We start from the raw sequence: 18,592 nt of genomic DNA, 5'->3' as shown, positions 1-18,592 counted from the left end.
ATAAAGTTAATTTAATACGATTAATGCCAGTTTTCGCCTAATGTATGCCTTGTGATTTTGGTAATTTCTTTAAGGCAAAAAAACCTTTCTTATGTGACCGTCTTAAGTTACGACACCGATCGTATAGGGGATCGTGTAGGGGATTCGTAAACTGACACTTAACGGATGAAAAAAATGTATAAATTCAGTGGGCCCTGGTTTTTGTCCAAGGCCGTGGGTTCGATTACCACAACTGGAAAGGGTTTGTGTGATGAACATGAATGTTTTTCAGTGTCTGGGTGTTTATATGTATATTATAAGTATTTATGTTTTTTTTTTTTTTATAAATATATAGACAAGTGCTTGACTGCAATCACACCTGATGGTAAATGATGATGCAGCCTAAGATGAAGCGCGCTTGCCTAGAAGATGCCTATTCATTCTTGATTTGAAGGTACCCAGATTATAGGTATCAGGGAAGACGGAAGATGGGAGGGCATTCCAGGCCTTTGCGGTGCGGATCAGAAAGGAAGAAGCAGAACGCTTCGTACGTGTTGATGGTATTTCAACCATGTGTATTATTATATTATTCATAAAAATATTCATTAGTCATCTTAGTACCCATGACACAAGCTACGCTTGCTATGGGGTTAGATTGAGATGTGTGTATTGTCGTAGTATAATATTTTCTAATTTATTAATTATTATAAAAACGAGTGGTTAAGATCACCGATGACCTCAACATGCGCGTCACTTATTGCACCACACTAGCGACTTGGAGTATAGACCTTTTATTCTTCCTATCTATTCCTATAAATGGTATTAGATCTATTTATTGTATTAATTTTCTGTTAATTTCCTATGCGTAAAATTTACAAGTAAAAAATTGTGAAATTAACTTACAATCTAATAGGAGAACTATCCAGACTTCTGGGATTTCATGTTCCCGGGCGAAGTGCCCTCGGTGTCGTACCTATTTGGCACGTTTGCCCCCACTCCCCTGGAGCAGAGACCCCGTGCCCCACGCAAGAGGGTCGAAAGACAGCGAGCCCGCGATCTGAAGGCCCCTCAGAAAATAGTAGCGTAAGTATTGGTGTCTAATTCTGTGTAACACGGCTATGTGAAGTTTTGTTTACAGTATTATAAGTTAAAACAATCAAAAACAAGAAGGCTTAAATGGCTTAAGACAGGACGCAGAAGAAGAAATAGTTTATATCATGCAAACTTAAAATTATACAGGAAATAAAGTAGCGAAAACAAGAAAAAAATTATATTGTAGGCAGGCTTACTTCTATGGGCCTCATAAGAAGGCTCAGCGAGCGATGGAAAGAGCTATGTTAGGAGTGTCTCTACGTGATCGAATCAGAAATGAGGAGATCCGTAGAAAAACTAGAGTTACCGACATAGCTGAACGAGTCGCGAAGCTGAAGTGGCAATGCGCGGGGAACAAAGCTCGCAGAACCGATGTACGTTGGGGTTCCAAGGTGTTGGAGTGACAACCCTGCACCGGTAAACGCAGCGTTTGTCGACCACCAACCAGGTGGACAGACGACATCAAACGAGTCTCGGGGAGCCGCTGGATACAAGTGGCCCGGAATCGTGGAGTTTGGAACGCCCTACCAAAGAGATATGTCCACAAGTGGACGTCTATCGGTTGATTTGATGATGATGATGAGGCTTATTTCTGATAGAGAGGACCAGCTGCAATAGAGCGGGATCGTGCACAGATAAATATATACGAGAATACATTGAAAAATATAAACAGAACGAAAAGAAATGAAAAATGGACAATAGATTTCACAGAATGGTATCCGAGGGCTAAATAATTAATAAATATACTACGACAATACACGCATCGCCATCTAGCCCCAAGTAAGCATAGCTTGTGTTATGGGTATTAAGATGACTGATGAATATTTTTATGAATAATATACATAAATAGTTATAGTATAAAGATACAGACACCCAGTTACTGAAAAATATTAATGTTCATCACACAAACAGTTATCAGTTGTGGGAATCGAACTTACAGCCTTGAATTCAGAAGGCAGGGGGTACCTGCCCACTGCGCCAGTCGTCAAAGGCAGGCAGGATGGAAAGAGAATGGAAGGGAGAGGAAGGAAAAGGTGAGAAGATGAAGTTGATTGTGGCATGAGCAACGTGGCCTAGATCAGCACAGAAGTGGAAGTCCCTGGAGGAGTTGGTAGGGGCAATTTGGGAATTTATTTAGTTACGGCAAAGACTTGAGCAAAAGAGATTTAGTATTCCGATACGATCTAGCGTTGAAACAAATTTGGGATATGAGTATCATACTCCCTAACAGGTTTACCCGCTGCCATCTTGGACTGCAACATCATTAAAAATTTAATTTAAAAAATGGAGGTATAAGATCTGCATGCTCGCAATTGTTAAGTCGCTTTCGAGTATCGTCAATATCAGTCTTATGAATCCTCGGAATAAACGCATTTCCTTTCCTAGGGTTAAACAGCCTGACGAGGGTTCGGAGAGGGTCAAACAGGTGCTTCGCTTCCTTAAGAAGAACTACAGGTCCGACCCAGTCAGTTATTTCCATGTGGTGCTGGACCCCACGTGCTTCACCCGCACCGTTGAGAACATTTACAACGTGTCGTTCTTGGCTAGAGATGGCCTTGTGTCCGTCACTTTGGGTGAGTCTGCATTCTCTTTTTTCTCCTTTTTATAGGCAAATGTTGTGTTCCCATCCGAAGGGCGTGGTCCCATCCGGTAATTACGGGCACATTAGGCTGTACACGTAAACCTTAGTTGGCACGTTAAAGTCAAAGTCAAAAATATCTTTATTCAAGTACCCACCTCAACCACAACACAACCTCAACCATAGGTGGCACTTTTGATGCGTACATGAGAATTACACGGTAGTGAGATGATGGCGATAACCATATTCGTAAACTTAAAACTAAAGCTACGAGGGTTCCAAGCGCGTCCTGGTCTAAGAAGAAGCCCACAACAAACTTAGCCGGGTGTTTTTTTTTTGTTTTTAGATTTATCATCTGAAAGGCCATCTGTTCGGTCCATCAATTATTATTAATTTTTTATTAGCAGCCTGATGCGTCCCACCGCTGGGTACAGACCTCGTCTCACATAGGAAAGATGGTATTAGAGCATAGACCCACCATGCTGCTCCAATACGGGCTGGTGGTCAATGAATTATGTAGTTAATGCAATCATGTACGTTATGTTATAATGGTAATGATAATCATTTATTTCAGGTTTTACTTATAAACATTACACATTGTTACACACTGTTTTGAAAATTTCTTTATTTTGTCAATAAAATGTAACAAACGCTAAACAATAGATATAATAAGTTTCCGAAAGCACTTTATTCACGCTTATTTAAATAAATTATACTATAATTATAACTTGTACTATAGACGATCTCACATAAAACTTTTGCGTAGCTACATAGTTTTTAAGTAAAAACAAATTTTGATTTTACACCATGCGGGTGGACGTAAAAAAATTTACCAACGGAATCGGTAAACTGCAGCGTAAACCGGTCGCGTGATCTAACTCACTGTTATGACTCACCAAGAAAATATTGATGTAATAATAATCTATATCTCTTATATGTATAATATATTCAACATTGTACATCAATTAATAAAACAGTTTACGAATTAAATCAAATGAAATTAAAATTTTAAGGCGTAGCGTAGGTATTATTTTGCACGTGTGGTCGGCGCGGCGGTGTCCTTGGTCCGTTGCTATAGCAACGCCCCCCTCCCCCCGTGCGCCTGCCCGACTAACTCCTTAAGTCCTTACTCCACCCCCGCACCCGCAGTCCGCTTGCGAGCGTCTTTACAATAGGACGTACGCGTTACATTATACTACAATTGTGTTAAGAGTTCGTAATTCCTAGTTAATTGTGGTGTATGTACTTTATTATGTGTTTTTTTTTTTTTTAGAATAAACGTTTACACCTATTACAAAAATAATTAATTGATTAGGAAAAATAAATTAAAATTAAAGTTAAATATAGGATATATTTATTGCTTTTTTTTGGGTCCGGAGGCACGACCTCTTTTTAAAGAATTATCAAAAAGTCGAGTAAGTCGTTATCTCGAGTCTACCGGTGATCCAAAAGCGGGCAGTAACTTTGGCCAAAGAATTAGGTTGGCCATCCAAAGGGGCAACGCTGCCAGCATCTTAGGAACTGTGCCTCGCTACGGTGGTTTCGAAGACGTTTTAGATTTTATTTAGTTTTACATATTTTATTTTAGGTTATATTTATCGAACAATTCCGAAATTCCAATTATACATATACAGTCAAAACCGTTTATGGCGACATCGTTTAGATAAAACATACCGGTTAAATTGACCAAAATCAAAGCTATATGACCACCTTATCGGAAAACATTGGTTTTTACGACATTGTTTACTACGACATACCGCATTAAGCGACCACATTTGGTTAATGTTTTCGGAGAATTATATCTGTAGAACGACCGGTTCAGCTGTATTGTAAACAATTTGAATAGGTAACAGTATCCACATCTGGCACAGTATAATGGTCAATGGCTATTATCGTAAAAGTAAACTAATTCTTAGAAACAAAGCACATGCATGCCGTATCCTCAAGGCCCACTTCGTCATATCTGTTATGCCAGTTTGTTACTTATCTTTACACAAGACGCCCCAAAACATATTGTTGAGTTAACTGTGAAAATTGTAACATGTCGCAAAAAAGAAAACAAATCAATATCGAAGAAAGATCGCGTATTATTTCAAAGCTAGAGAGAGGAATTCCAAACAAAGACCTGGCAAAAGAATATGGTGTATCACACTCGACAATTTCAACCATTTGGAAAGAAAGGGAGAAAATTGAAATCCTTTACGACAAGAATTTTTTGAAAATGAAATGAGCCAGAACAACGCGGCATACAAAGATTGAGGAAGATTTGTTAAAGTGGTTTAAATATCAAAGGACAAATAATGTGCCAATAAATGGACCAATTCTTCAACAAAAAGCAAACGATTTTGCTCAACGTTTTGGGGATGATTTTGTTTGCTCGTCTAGTTGGATTCAACGTTTCCGGGCTCGACATGGCATTGTCGGCGGGAAAATGAGTGGTGAGTTGTTGTGGTGTACACAAAAGTGGACTTCATTATGCGAGCGCATTTATAATGCAGACGAAACCGGACTTTTTTTCAGTATGACACCAGACAGGACTTTAAAATTCAAAGGAGAGAATTGTTCGGGAGGAAAAATGCCCAAGAAGAGACTAACGATCATGGTTGCAGCAAATATGACAGGATCCTGTAAAAGGAAGCTTTTAGTTATTGGGAAATCTAAGAAACCGAGATGCTTTAAAAACATACACTCACTGCCGGTAATGTATGAGAACAATGTGAAGTCATGGACAACATCATTGTAGTTGCCAATATTTTAATTGTACCTAGTAGTAACAATTTAAAATTTTAAACACTACCCTGAAAATATTTTGCATGCCAATTTGTCGTGGTACAGTTAAGATCTGCATATATTTTTTCTTGTAACACCTATTTACCTGTATCAGCAAATAAATAAAATTGAATTGAATTGAATTGAATCGGAAATTTTTGAAAGATGGTTACGAAACTGGGACGCTGAATTAAACGCAAACAATAAGAAAATTCTTCTTTTAGTTGATAATTGTCCTGCTCATCCGGCTGTTACTAATCTGAAGTGTACTAAACTCGTGTTCTTACCACCAAATGTTACATCTGTACTGCAACCTATTGACCAGGGTGTAATAAGATGTTTAAAATCTCATTATAGAAGACTGCAAGTGTTAAAGTTAATACAAAGCATTGACAGTAATAATCAGAACAACTTTATGGTTCTTGATGCCATCTTGATGTTATCAGAAGCATGGGAAAAAGTTTCACAAAGAACTATAGCTAACTGCTTTGGGCATGCAGGTTTTAAAGAACTTACAAGTCTTATAACAGGAACCTCAGATAATGTGATTGACGATAATGAAGACGACAATATTTCTTTGGCTCAATTAGCCCAAAATTGATATTGTACGTGAAGATCAAGAGGAAAATGAAAAAGAACAGGAAGACTCGGAAGAACAATTTACAGTGCCAACTTTGATTGACGGTCTCAATGCTGTTAGTGTATTAAGAAAGATTGTTCTTTTTAATGAAGAGCTACACATGCAGGGAAATTGTGACGATACGCTGATTAAAATCCAACGTGAATTACAAAATTCCAAACAAACTAAAATTACAGATTTTATGCATACAAAAATGATGGAAAAATGATATTGTTCTTTTATATTATAAGTTTGTATTGAAGTAAACAAAATGTGGTTTGGATAGAAGCAGGCGTTACTTTGCGGAAATCCATGATATATTATCAAAATTAAGCTTAAAATTAAAGCTTTGGTGTGGGGTATAAGGATTGAGGAAATTATAAATTATACCACACGGATTCTCCTGCTTTTCGCGGAGTATAGCAAATTAAGCTTAATTTTGATAAGATGTGGTTTAATTTCCTACATTAATATACATACATATTATCTTTTCTATTAATACCTGTTACCGGTTGTTACAACTATCGGTTTTTCCGACTAAATATGAGTAGTCCCTTCGATTGTCGCTATAACAGATTTTGACTATATATATATATCTATATATATATATATAATTGGAATCTCGGAATTGACTTCAACGATTTTCATTAAATTTAATATACAGGTGGTTTCGGGGGCGATAAATCGATCTAGCTAGGATTCATTTTTAAACATTTTAAAACAAAACAAAATTTTTTTTATTCATTTAACATAAAATGTCATTTTCTAACATGCAACTCCAAGGATTTTCATGAAATTTAGTATACCCCCTCTATACTAAATTTCATGAAAATCCTTGGATAAATCGGGGGCGATAAATCGATCTAGGATTCATTTATATTGGACATATAACTATTTTTTTAAGTCGACTCATTCGCGGACGAAGTCGCGCAGGTCCGCTAGTATTATTAAAAAGCAATAAATATTATCTAAAAATATGATATATAGTCTTAATTTAATACAATTAAATTATGACATAATTCAGAAACTATGTTTTTTGTAGACCAAAGAACCGGTCTGCCTTTTCTAGCCAGGATTAGTGACGAAAAGAAGCGGCGAGCGGAACCAACCCGCGAGGAGAACCAGTTTATCGTATCTATGGACATGGAAAGATGGCAGGTGAGTTAATTTACTATCATTATTATCAACCAATCATCGATACACTAGCAATTTGACGGCCGATTGGCGCACTTTGCAGCGATCCTGCTCTCACCGTTGCGCCAGAAAGTAGAATATTTTTTAAGTTTCTTGTTTTGTTGCAGGATCTCATACAAGCGTTTGGTATACGTGAACCGTTAATGACATGGTGAAGTCACAGTTTCCTCGTAAAAACACAACCAAAGCTATTCAAAACTGTGATTATTTATATATAAATTGTAGTACCTTATTAAATTTAAACTGTTAAATTGTCGTCTATGTTTTCCTGAATAAGATGGATTTTTATTTATTTATTTTTTTATTAATGACACTATCAATAACATATATACCATATACAGTAATAAACTTGTACAATACTCAACACATTCACTTATATGTACATCGATAACATGACCTTCACATCCTTCGCCTTATTCTGAGTTTGTAGAAAAAAACTACTCTTACAATAGAAAAACTTATATTTAATACATTGAAAGATAAAATAAGAAAAGATAAATATAACGCATTTAGTTATCTCATTATCGGAAAACCAAGTTTCATCATAAAAATGTGGGATTTTTGTTTGTACGATTGAATCAATTAAATCACCAGAATTATCCCGGATGAAACTTCTTATTGAAAAACAAAATTGTTGACTATAGCTAACTTTAGGATGTCACTTTTTTGTGACGGTGTGCGCGCGCTAATTAAAAATTTACTCTATAATTTTTCCCTAACTCGCCAAAATAAGAAACTTCAAAAATAATAATAATAAAACAATTATTTGGAGATTTCGGAGATTTAACAAAAATATGCGTAAATGTAATGCATATTTATGTTATAGGTGAATTCGCGGTTGATTCACTGTCAATTGTTGAACTCAAACAGTAACAATTATTCATTGTAAAGGCAACATCTCCTGAGGATGCTCCGGTTTCGAAGCGAAACGTGCGTAGAGATAGGTACCTATTGAAGAAATTATAAATTACACCATACAGATTCTCCTGCTTTTGGCGAATATATAGCTAATTAAGCTTAATTTTCATAATATATCATGGACTTCCGCAAAGTAACGCCTGCTTCTTCTTCTCCTCTTCTCCTCTCTGGGCTTGTCTCCGTACTTGGTTGGCCGGAATCTCCCGTTGTACGTAGTGCCACTGGTACGGCTCCCCGCTGGGTCACTCCAGCCAGCCGAGCTCACTCCAGAAGCTTAGCAGGCCGCCCAGGTCGTCAAGTGCTTCAGGGAGTGATGCTGGGGAGCCAAGGTATGCTGCGCGTTGTTCTGCTACTCCTCTACATTGGAGCAGTACGTGAGTCGGTGTTTCATCAGCCTCCATGCATGCCCTGCACAGGGGACTGTCCGTTATACAGACAGTCGTTTGCGCATCGTCTGTGTCGTCTGTCTCTGCCACCCTATCCCATGGTGTCATGATTGGTGGGTGGGTGACCTCGGGCTCTATTAGCACTGCCTGGATTTCCTCCAGCACAGTGTCAACGGAGGGTCCGAGCGTGGTGTCAGTTGTCGGTGTGTCCGTCTCCATTGTTGTTTCTGGCTCGGGGGTTTTTTTAGGCGGTACATCACTCAGCCCTTCGCTGTCGAAGAACCGGATGTAAATGGAGCCCGTGGAGTATTCTACTCTCCTCCCCCGAGACAACAGTTCATCGAACTGCTCCGTGGGTATTCCAAGCACCAGGAACACACCGGGAGGCTTACTGCGTTTGTAGGTGTACAGGGTCCATGATGAGACTTTGTACCATGGGTTTTTGAAGGGACAGCACTTGCTGGAGATTAGCTATCCCCTCTTCGAAATCAGGCACGTAAAGTGCCGATCTCTAACCCTTATGGGTATGTCGGCCTGCTTTATCAGCATGAGCCCTGTGCCCTCCCTCGGCGACTTCAGTCGCGGAACGACCTCCTGAAGCCAGGAGAGAGAGCTTGTTCATCGTGGCACCATAGCTTTAGCACTCCTTCGTTCAGGAAGACTTTTCCTACGAAGGCTGCAGCATATGGTGTCGTTCCCGGTTCTGGTTTTTTGTAGCAAGTAGCGAAGATCTGCTTTTATACTTGGCTTTGTACGCTACTTGCCTCAAGTTGGGTCATGTATGATCTTGGTGACAGGGTTATGGCTACGCTTAGATGCGGCTGGGTTGTATGTGCGTAGGTTCCCCTCGTGTTGGTCTGTCTGTCTGTTCGTTGGCGTTTGTGTTCTCCCCGGGGCGAGATCGTATCGTCGAGCCTGTCTCTCTTAAGGTTGAATGGGCCGCGCACCTTGCACCAGCCTCACCAGTGCTCCGCCATCTCTAGTATGCATTCGACCGGCGGGCGACAGTGTGTGGCTGGCGTTGGGCGGGGGTGTTGGTCAACACCTGCTTCTATCCAATATTTAAAAATGATGTGAGTCATAATGCCCTCATCCAAGCTACACTTACAGATAGAGTTCTCCCTTATCCGAAGTTTGGCCTGAGGAACAGGTGTGCAAGCGTGACCATGGCGCAAACGGGAAATTGTGAATGTAATCCAGCGATTTGTACTCCGATAATGGCCACTGCCGAGAAATTTGGAGTGATAATGGAACTAACTTCGTAGGCGCAGCCAAGGAACTTAAAATATTATTCAAGGCTGAAGATATATATGCAAAAGTTATGGCTAAAGGGTCTTACTTGGGATTAAGAAGTTTCACAAAATCTTTTAGAAGATTGGAATAAATATAGAACTAACTTACTTTTACTAAATAGTCTACAAATTCCCAGGTGGGTTGGTACGAATGGTTCTTCAGGTGCTGAGCTTCATGGATTTTGTGACGCATCAAATAATGCTTATGCCGCTGTAGCATACCTTAGATTGGTTGACAAAGAAGGTATTCATGCTTTTCTCGTTGCTGCTAGAACGAAAGTAAAGCAAGAAGAGCCCCGGTGAAGCAAGTATCAACTCCGCGCGTTTAGAGCTATGCGGTGCTGTGCTACTCTCAAGGTTGCTTTTAGAAGTGTCTACAGTGCTTGGTATACCCCAATCAAAACTGTATGAAGAGGAACTGTATGAGTTTAGAGGAAAAACAAATTAGATCACATTTAGTGACTGCAGACAGCAGTCAATCTCTGACGGTTTGGGATAGATATTCCTCCCTAAAGAGGGTTATTCGGGTTATAGGTTATTGCAGAAGATTTATTTCAAAATTCAAAGATAGAAGTAAGCAATTGCCAACATATCTTAATCCTAACTGTTAATAACTTACTTTTAAATGCAAAAAAAAACCAAGTGTTTGGAATTTGTATTGCCTAACGTAAAAAAAATTGATAAAAACATCATAATTAATGGAGAAACACTTAAAATAGAAAACTCCACTGTTTTTCTAGGAGTGACCTTAGATTGTAAGCAACAGTGGGGTACCCATATAGAAAGCCTAGCGAGTAAACTCAGCTCAGCTGCATATGCAATCAGGAAAATTAGACAGCTTACCGATGTTGAAACAGCTAGGCTTGTTTATTTCGCATACTTTCACAGTATTATGTCCTATAGGATCTTGCTGTGGGGAAAAGCTGCAGATATTGAAAGTATATATATACTACAGAAAAGAGCCGTACGATCAATATATAAACTTGGATCATGCGAATCGCTTCGTGAAAAATTTAAACAAATAGGTATTCTTACAGTAGCTTCGCAATACATTTATAATAATATAGTCTTTGTGAGGCAAAATATTACTCTTTATAAATCAAAAGCTGAAATTAACAATCGACTTACCAGAAACGGTCATAAATTAGTGATATCTGCATATCGTCTGCGAAAGGTGCAGAACTCCTTTGTGGGGTTGAGTATACGCTTTTACAACATGATTCCTAAGGAAATTCTTGACCTACCAATGCATACATTTAAAAAATGTGTAAAAACGCATCTAGTACAGCGAGGTTACTATACATTTGATGAATTCCTCAATGACAAGGTAGAATGGAAGCAGCCAGCCTCGCTCTCATCTCCCGCAAGATAGCAAAATGATTGTAAATGTTGATGTTGGAAAAGAGCAACTAGTGAGTTTCTTGCCGGCTCTTCTCGGTAGAATCTGCTTTCCGAACCGGTGAACCGGTAGAGTCACACAAACATGCATACTTGACGTTTCAAAAGTGCTTATAAAGTAGGCCTACTTGAAATAAAATAATTTGAATTTAAGGAATTAGAGGAGGCCACAATTGTGTGCATCGAGCATTGTCAAGCAAGTGCGTTTCAAGACGAAATAGTACAATTACAAAAAAGGAAAATGTATGGAAAAGGGAAGTCGTACCTTTTCATTGTGCCCTTTTTTGGATAAAGACGGAATAATGAGAGTGCGAGGAACGAATGCATCAAAGTATGGAAGAATATGAAACCAAACATCCAATTCCATGGACATCATATCTCGAAACTTGTGGTAGAAAAGGCTCAGTCAGTAATTTGAGATGGTGGCAGCTAACGCAAAAACTAGTTCAACATTTTTGGAAAAGGTGGTCTGAGGAATATCTACTTCACATCAGGTATAAATGGACAAAGATTTCCCCAGAACCCAATATAGGTGTCGTTGTCTTAGTCAGGGAGGATGATCTCCCTCCCTCCCAATGGTTGTTAGGGTTAATAGAAGCCAAGCACCCTGGTCCAGATGGCATTACTCGAGTGGTTACCTTAAAATGCAAGGGAGGACAAAGTAGACCTATTTAAAAATTATGTATTCTTCCAATAAATGATTAATGTATGTACAGTAAGGAAATTATATTGTCGATAAATATGACTATTAATTTGTTACCGATTACACCAAAATTTGTATAAATTATAACTCTTGGTGGACGGTTGTAATAGTAAAGGACACCTCAGTGGTCCTTGGTGGGCGGCATGTTGACTAGCATTCTTAGGTTTTTAATAATGTTTATTTGTAGAGTAAAACCTATTTTGAAATTGTAATTGGCTGGTTTAAAATCTTTTGAAATGTGAAATCCACATTAATCGCACACCGGGTGCAACAACGTCATAAGTAACAAATTACGGTTTTTTTCAGGAGATCGATTTAAAAGTTGTTGTTTTAATAAAATGAAATGTAATTACAATACTATTATATATCGATGACCAAAATATTGTTTATATTCTATATTTTGAAATTAAGGTTGTTTTAGAAATAAAAATATTATATAAGTGGTACATTTTTAATGTTTTTAAAAACGATACCTACATTTATGACGTTACTAGCGACCCGCCCCGGCTTCGCACGGGTGCAATGCTGATACTAAATTAAATACACTAAAGAAAAACTATGAACGTTGTATATAAAAACATAGCGGCCCGCTCCGACTTTGCACGGGCATAAAATATATATGCTTATGTCACTCAATGAAAACATGATTAAAATCGATCCAGTATTTTTGATTCATTCATTACTGCCCTTGGCCTGCACGAATTCAATACATTAAAGTCAGGGGTATCTGCTGGAATACTCTCAATCGCAGTTTTGAAAGACTGTATATAGTAATTATGAGAATGTAACATATCTTGCAGAGATCTAATTAAATCTCTATCAATTGGTTTTGCAACACTTGAACACCGCGTAGATGCTTGTGTGTCTGGATCTGCAATAAAATATATTTGCAGAAATTTGTGATCATCGGGTCGAAGTGGTAGCAAGCTCCCAGCTAAGTGGTACACTTGCCCTTGAATTTTAAACGTAGGCATGAACCCACGCTCAACGACTTGCTTACTCTTAAAAGAGGTCATTTGAAATGCGTTATAACGGCGTATATTGCGCATGAATTGTTTGGATTTCTGATGATCACCCGTAAGAAGAGAGTGAAGTGGTTCAGGTGGAGGGAGAATTTCTTCTAATTTGACTTTTCCTTGTAAGCAACACATGCCTTTTGATTCGTCCTTGAATTTCAATGCCAAGCAATATTCACATACTACTGACATAGTACCTATTGAAATTATACGATCGTCCTTGTAAGAAATCGAAGGATCGTAATTCATGGCAGAATTTTCTTTATTTACCCATGAATTAGTAACTCGTGCTGATGATTCACTGGCTCTCTGTATTCGATGTCTATCCCTATCTCGACTGCGGCGAATCTCACGCTCTACTGAAGATTCTCTCTTTCTATCAGCTCTATATCTATCCCTAAGCTGACTGAGTCGAGCCTCACGCTCTACTGACGATTCTCTATCTCTCTGAACCGAATGCCTATCTCGATCCCGGCTGCGGCAAACCTCACGTTCTATTGAAGATTCTCTCTCTCTCTCTCAGCTCTATATCTATCCCTAAGCTGACTGAGTCGAGCTTCACGTTCTGTTGACGATTCTTCATCTCTTTGTGAACGTACTCTTCTAGCATTCACTGAACTACGACCTATGTTCGAACGACGACGTCTTCCAGACATGACTTTATAATTTCTGAACAAAGTTGACTCAGTTCTAGACTTATGTATGATTACCTACCTATGAACAAATTGCCATATTATTGGTACCTATGTGCCGCAGTAAAAAACATCTAAATACTTACCATTTAGACACAAATGATAATCAACAATCATAAAAAAAAAAAAATTTATTCTATTCTTTTCTTTTTTTTTACTGAAATAACTTAAACTACGATTTTAATGAAATCAACTTAAAATACGATTTTAATTAAATTAAAAACACCTAAACAATAATTTGCCATGCGTGTGACTAAAAACAAAAGATAATCTACACTCATCAAGAACAAAAGATAGCTATATTCTATTAAGTTTTTTTACTGAACTTACTTAAGATTTTTGAAAATAATTTTCTTATTATTAAATTAATTGATTATTATTTATCGTAACTTATAATTATTAACTGATACGTTGTCGCGCTGAAAAGCACGTTTTTATCAAGTACTGTTATTTTCCTCGCTAGAGAGCTCCGATAATAAACGCGTCCGATTGCTGCTAAATTCAAAGTGCTATAGGGAGAACCGCGCTTTTTTTTCTTTTTCGGAAGGACACTTGCCGATAACCACCTAAGGGGTTGCTACGGCGTCACCGGGGGAGTGGGGCGAGCGCGAAAGCTCGCCATGAGAAGAGCCCCAGGGCTCGACGACATCGGGGGGAGTATGGGAGACGTCGACCTGCGAGGACTCGGACCTCGGCTCGGTTCGACGTTAATCTGACTGTTGGTGGACTTTTGGACTAATCATTGTTTAGTCCGAACGCCCCCGTGACCGTGGTAAGGATCCACGTCCGGATGACGTCAGAAATCGGGGCCCTCGTCTTCGCCGGCGAAGACGCTGTGTATGTTGCGTGTGTGTGTGTTGTTGGGACACGTTGTCGGTAGTTATTTTGTCGTCAGGGTCGTCAAGGACATGCTTCGGACGTCGCCGCTTAAGCTCGACGTCGGGGACGGGGGTGTAAGTGGACGCCTCGACCACTAGGGGGTTGGGGTGTCGGACTGCATTTTCAAAGTAGGTCTTTGATAATGATTTCATGTACTGAGCTATGGTGTGGAGATCTACGTTGCGCATGAACCACGGACTGTCCGTGGTCATACGCATAAACTTGTTCTGCAGGACTTGAAAGCTCCTGTAGGAGCTGTGAGGGCGATGGGCGAATACGACGCTGGCGTATGTCATAATGGGACGTATGCACGTTTTATACAAGGTTACCTTGTGACGGAGGGATAATTTGCTTTTGCGGCAAATCATCGGATAGAGACGACCCATCACATACGCAGCCTTGTTGCGGGCCTTGCGAATGTGTGCGGTGAAGCTCATTCTATGATCGAACGTTACTCCCAGGTATTTGGCCTTGTCTTGCCAGGGTATGGGACGCCCGTAGAGGGTGACCTCTGCGGGGTTTACCGTGAAGCGGCCTCTCGGTTTGCCCGTGAAGAGCACCGCTGCGCTCTTCTCGGGGTTAACCTCGATCCTCCAGAGGCGGAACCACTTGCCCAGCAGGTGGAGCGCCTTTTGGAGTCGACTTGCAATGTTGCTCTTTTTGGGATCGGTCGCAAAGAGAGCGGTATCGTCGGCGAATTGGGCCAGTTTGACCGTCGCCGGTAGGTCGCGGGGAATGTCGCTCGTGAAGAGTGCGTATAGAAGTGGGGAGAGCGCGGAGCCCTGAGGGACTCCCGCTCGTATAGGTCTAGGGGAAGAGAGCGTACCGTCGAGACGATAGCGAAATGTGCGATCGGTGAGAAACGCTCGCAGCAAACGAACGAGACTAGCTGGCACGCCCAGATGGTGCAGCTTGTACAACAAGCCGGCGTGCCAGACCCTATCGAAGGCCTTGGCAATGTCTAAGAACACGGCCCCAGTGGGGCCCATGTGTCTGTATATCCTGCCAGTATGTGCTCCGTGAGGCGGTGCGCTTGGTGGACGCAAGAGTGCTTGGCTCGAAAGCCGAATTGCTCGTCGTTAAGGAGGTTTTTCTCCTCTACGACTGCCTTCAGTCTGTGTAATATTACCCTCTCATACACCTTTGCTAAGGTGTTGAGGAGGCTTATAGGGCGATAACTGGAGGGAAGGTCGCGGGGTTTGCCCGACTTGTGGATACCTATGACTATTGCTTCCTTCCACTGGTTGGGGAAGTAGCAATTTGCCAAGAATACATTAAAAATTACCACTAGTAGGTTGATAATTTGTCCTGGGAGTAACTTTAGGGTTTTATTGGTAATGCCGTCGGGGCCTGGGGCTTTCTTAGAGTGGAAACCCTTGATAATAGTATGAACTTCATCGCAGGTCGTCGGGGCGAGAGGTTCACCATCGGGAGGGGTCGAGAGGATTGTTGCGAGTTCGCTTTCGACTCGCAAGACGTGGGGCCTATCAATGGATACGGTGCTCGGAGAGCATTGGGATTCGAGGCAGTCAGCCATGCATTCAGCCTTATCGATATCTTCAAAGGCGGGCGGAAGGTCGGGCCGTGCTAACGGGGGGAGGGCGGGAGCGCGGGTCATTTTGAGAGCCTTCGCCAGTTTGTAGAACGCACTACGCGATGGCGAGAGCTCCCCCAAGAACCTGTCCCATTGTCCGTGTCGGAGTGCGGTAATGATAGACACTACCTTCCTCTGGGCTCTCCAGAGTTCTAACCGATTCTGTCGTGTCGGATATTTGTCATGCTCCCTATGGGCCCTATTCTTGTTTGTGATAAGCTCTCGCGCGTCCTCCGTGAGTACCATGCGGTAAAATCCGCACGGCATCTCGCGGGAGCATTCGCTCGTAGCGTCACAAACGTGGTTGGTCAGGTGCAGTGAGGCTGCCTGGGCTTGCTCTAATGTCTCTACGACGTCAGGAATTTTAGAGAGGTGCACAGAGTCCTTCGCTTCGAGTAGCCCGAAGAGCTTCTTGAAGTCGATGACTTTACGGGTCGGGAGGATCGCGGGGCCTACGGGGCCTAGCTGTAGTTTGACAGGTCTGTGATCCGAATATAGCTCGGATAGCACTTCCACAGAGTTCTCCTGAATTGTGATATTCTTGAGGAGCGCTATGTCGAGTATGTCCGGTCGGTCGATCGAACTATCCGACATCGGGAAGCGAGTCGGCGAGTCTGGGGAACTACGATAAAGTTGAGGTCGGGTCGTCTGACAAGTATGTTAAGTTGTCGTCCGTGCGCGTTAGTGGAGCGGGACCAGTCGGTGTGCTTAGCGTTGAAGTCGCCAGCCAAAATAACAGAGTCACCTAGGGAGAGGAGAGCGAGTAAGTCGCTCTCTAATAAGGTTTTGTTCGGTGAGACATAAACGGATGCTAGTATGATCGACGGATGGCCGGTCATACCCACCTGACATACGGAGGCTTCCATGTTGGTAAGCTGTGGAGGATCGAGAGGAGTGCAGTGAAGAGCCCTTCTGTAATAGATCGCGGTACCACCTAACCGGTTGGTGGTCCGATCATTTCTAATTAAGTTATAATTTCCAACTTTGGGATCGCTTCTACTAGGTTTTAAGAAGGTCTCTTGCACTAGGAAGATATCGATTTGTTGTGCACATAAATTCACGGATTTGATGCATTTGATCGATAATGCCGTTTGCATTAAAGAAGCTGACTGCCTGACTGTGTGGTTTTACCCTACCTTTATAAGTACTACCCATTATCGGATTGCCTTTTGGATAGTCCCGATGGTTGTTAGGAGGCTAGAGTGCTCACGCATAGCCTGGTTGAGGGAGACCTTTGCCTTTGCAAAGAAAACGTTTCCTCGTTCATGTCTACCGCAGACACTAGGTACTGGATGAAGTCCAGGGGGTCCATATCCGGAGATAGGTGTATGGGCGAGGGCGCTGAGGCCGGGTGGGCCGCTGCCGGAGCGGTGGCCTGAGGGGCCACCGGTACCGGTGCGGGGGCGGGGGCGGAGGCGCTAGGCGCTCCGTTGAGGGGCTTGGCCCATGCGCTGGTAGCTGGTACCCATGCGGGTACCGGCGCTGGGACGAAGCGTTGGGCGGGTTGGGCTGCGGGTCACCGAGCCGGCGGCGCACCCCTTCGCCGTGTAAACTGCGGCGCCTTTGGGCATCCGCGATAATTCGCGGGGTGCCCTTGGGTGTAGCAGAGTACACAGCTCGGTGGTTCGTCGACGGTCGGGTCCCGTCGGGAGCAATCGGCGGTGCCGTGATCGCCCAGGCACTTGACGCACCTAGGGCGGGCGAAACAATTCCTTGCGGAATGGCCGTACAGTTGGCATCGGTGGCACTAGCCGACCTTGCCTCTGTTGTGGGGCTTCTCGATGGTAAGGCCAGACAAGTGGCATACCTTCTCGAGGTTATATATTTCTTTTCCTTCCGGGGAAAGTTCAAGGAGTACGAGAACCATCTCGTAGACGTATTTTGTCCTGGTATTGTACATCCTATGTACCTCCAGGACAGGTAGTTTTTGCGACAAAAGGTCGGCTTTTATTACCTCGGGGCTAATCTCCTTCGGTAATCCTTTAATGACGACGCGGAGAATGCGTTCGTCTTTTAGGGCGTAGGTATGAAACCCTACATTGTGCTCTCTGAGCATTGAAGTGAGCCGACTGCCGATGGCCGATGGCGGTGGATCGGGCACCGGTGAAGCCGATGCCGTTCGCTTCTAGAAGCGGGATGATTTTCATCCATGCGAGCTTGTCGCGGATGAAGAGAGGTGGGATTCTATCCCTGGGTTGGGGTTGCTCCTCCATAGGGGAGTCTTCGGGCTCGTCTTCGTCCGCAGGGGAAGCCTGGGACGTTGCGCGAGGCGCTGCGCGGGGCGCTTGGGACTGGGTCCTAGCGGGGCGGTCCGTTACTATTTTCTTTGGCGGGTTTGCCTTGGATTTGGAAGCCTTAAGCTTCCGCTTTTTAGCACCGACGACAGTGAAGCCGTCGTCGGCCTCGGAGGATGCCGGGGAGGTAGTGACCGGGTCATCGTCTACGGTTCACGGCTCTGCGGGAGCCGGGGATTGCGGGCTGT

At 42.2% G+C, this 18,592-nt stretch overlaps 1 protein-coding gene across 1 annotated transcript in view; it reads left to right on the top strand.

Annotated features, from left to right (window-relative positions):
• The window catches only part of LOC120635184 (EP300-interacting inhibitor of differentiation 3-like), a 32,701-nt gene extending 25,177 nt beyond the window's left edge, over nucleotides 1-7,524 (top strand). Inside the window, exons 4-7 of the mRNA XM_039906118.1 lie at nucleotides 893-1,062; nucleotides 2,458-2,645; nucleotides 7,081-7,196; nucleotides 7,340-7,524. Coding sequence (XP_039762052.1) covers nucleotides 893-1,062; nucleotides 2,458-2,645; nucleotides 7,081-7,196; nucleotides 7,340-7,387 — 522 coding nt within the window. The 3' untranslated portion in view covers nucleotides 7,388-7,524. The remainder of the gene's footprint in view (nucleotides 1-892; nucleotides 1,063-2,457; nucleotides 2,646-7,080; nucleotides 7,197-7,339) is intronic.
• Nucleotides 7,525-18,592: the final 11,068 nt, after the last annotated feature.

This window comes from Pararge aegeria, chromosome 26, assembly GCF_905163445.1.
Source record: "Pararge aegeria chromosome 26, ilParAegt1.1, whole genome shotgun sequence".
NCBI classification, from domain to species: Eukaryota; Metazoa; Arthropoda; class Insecta; order Lepidoptera; family Nymphalidae; genus Pararge; species Pararge aegeria.
This window is presented reverse-complemented; position numbering and strand designations above follow the sequence as displayed.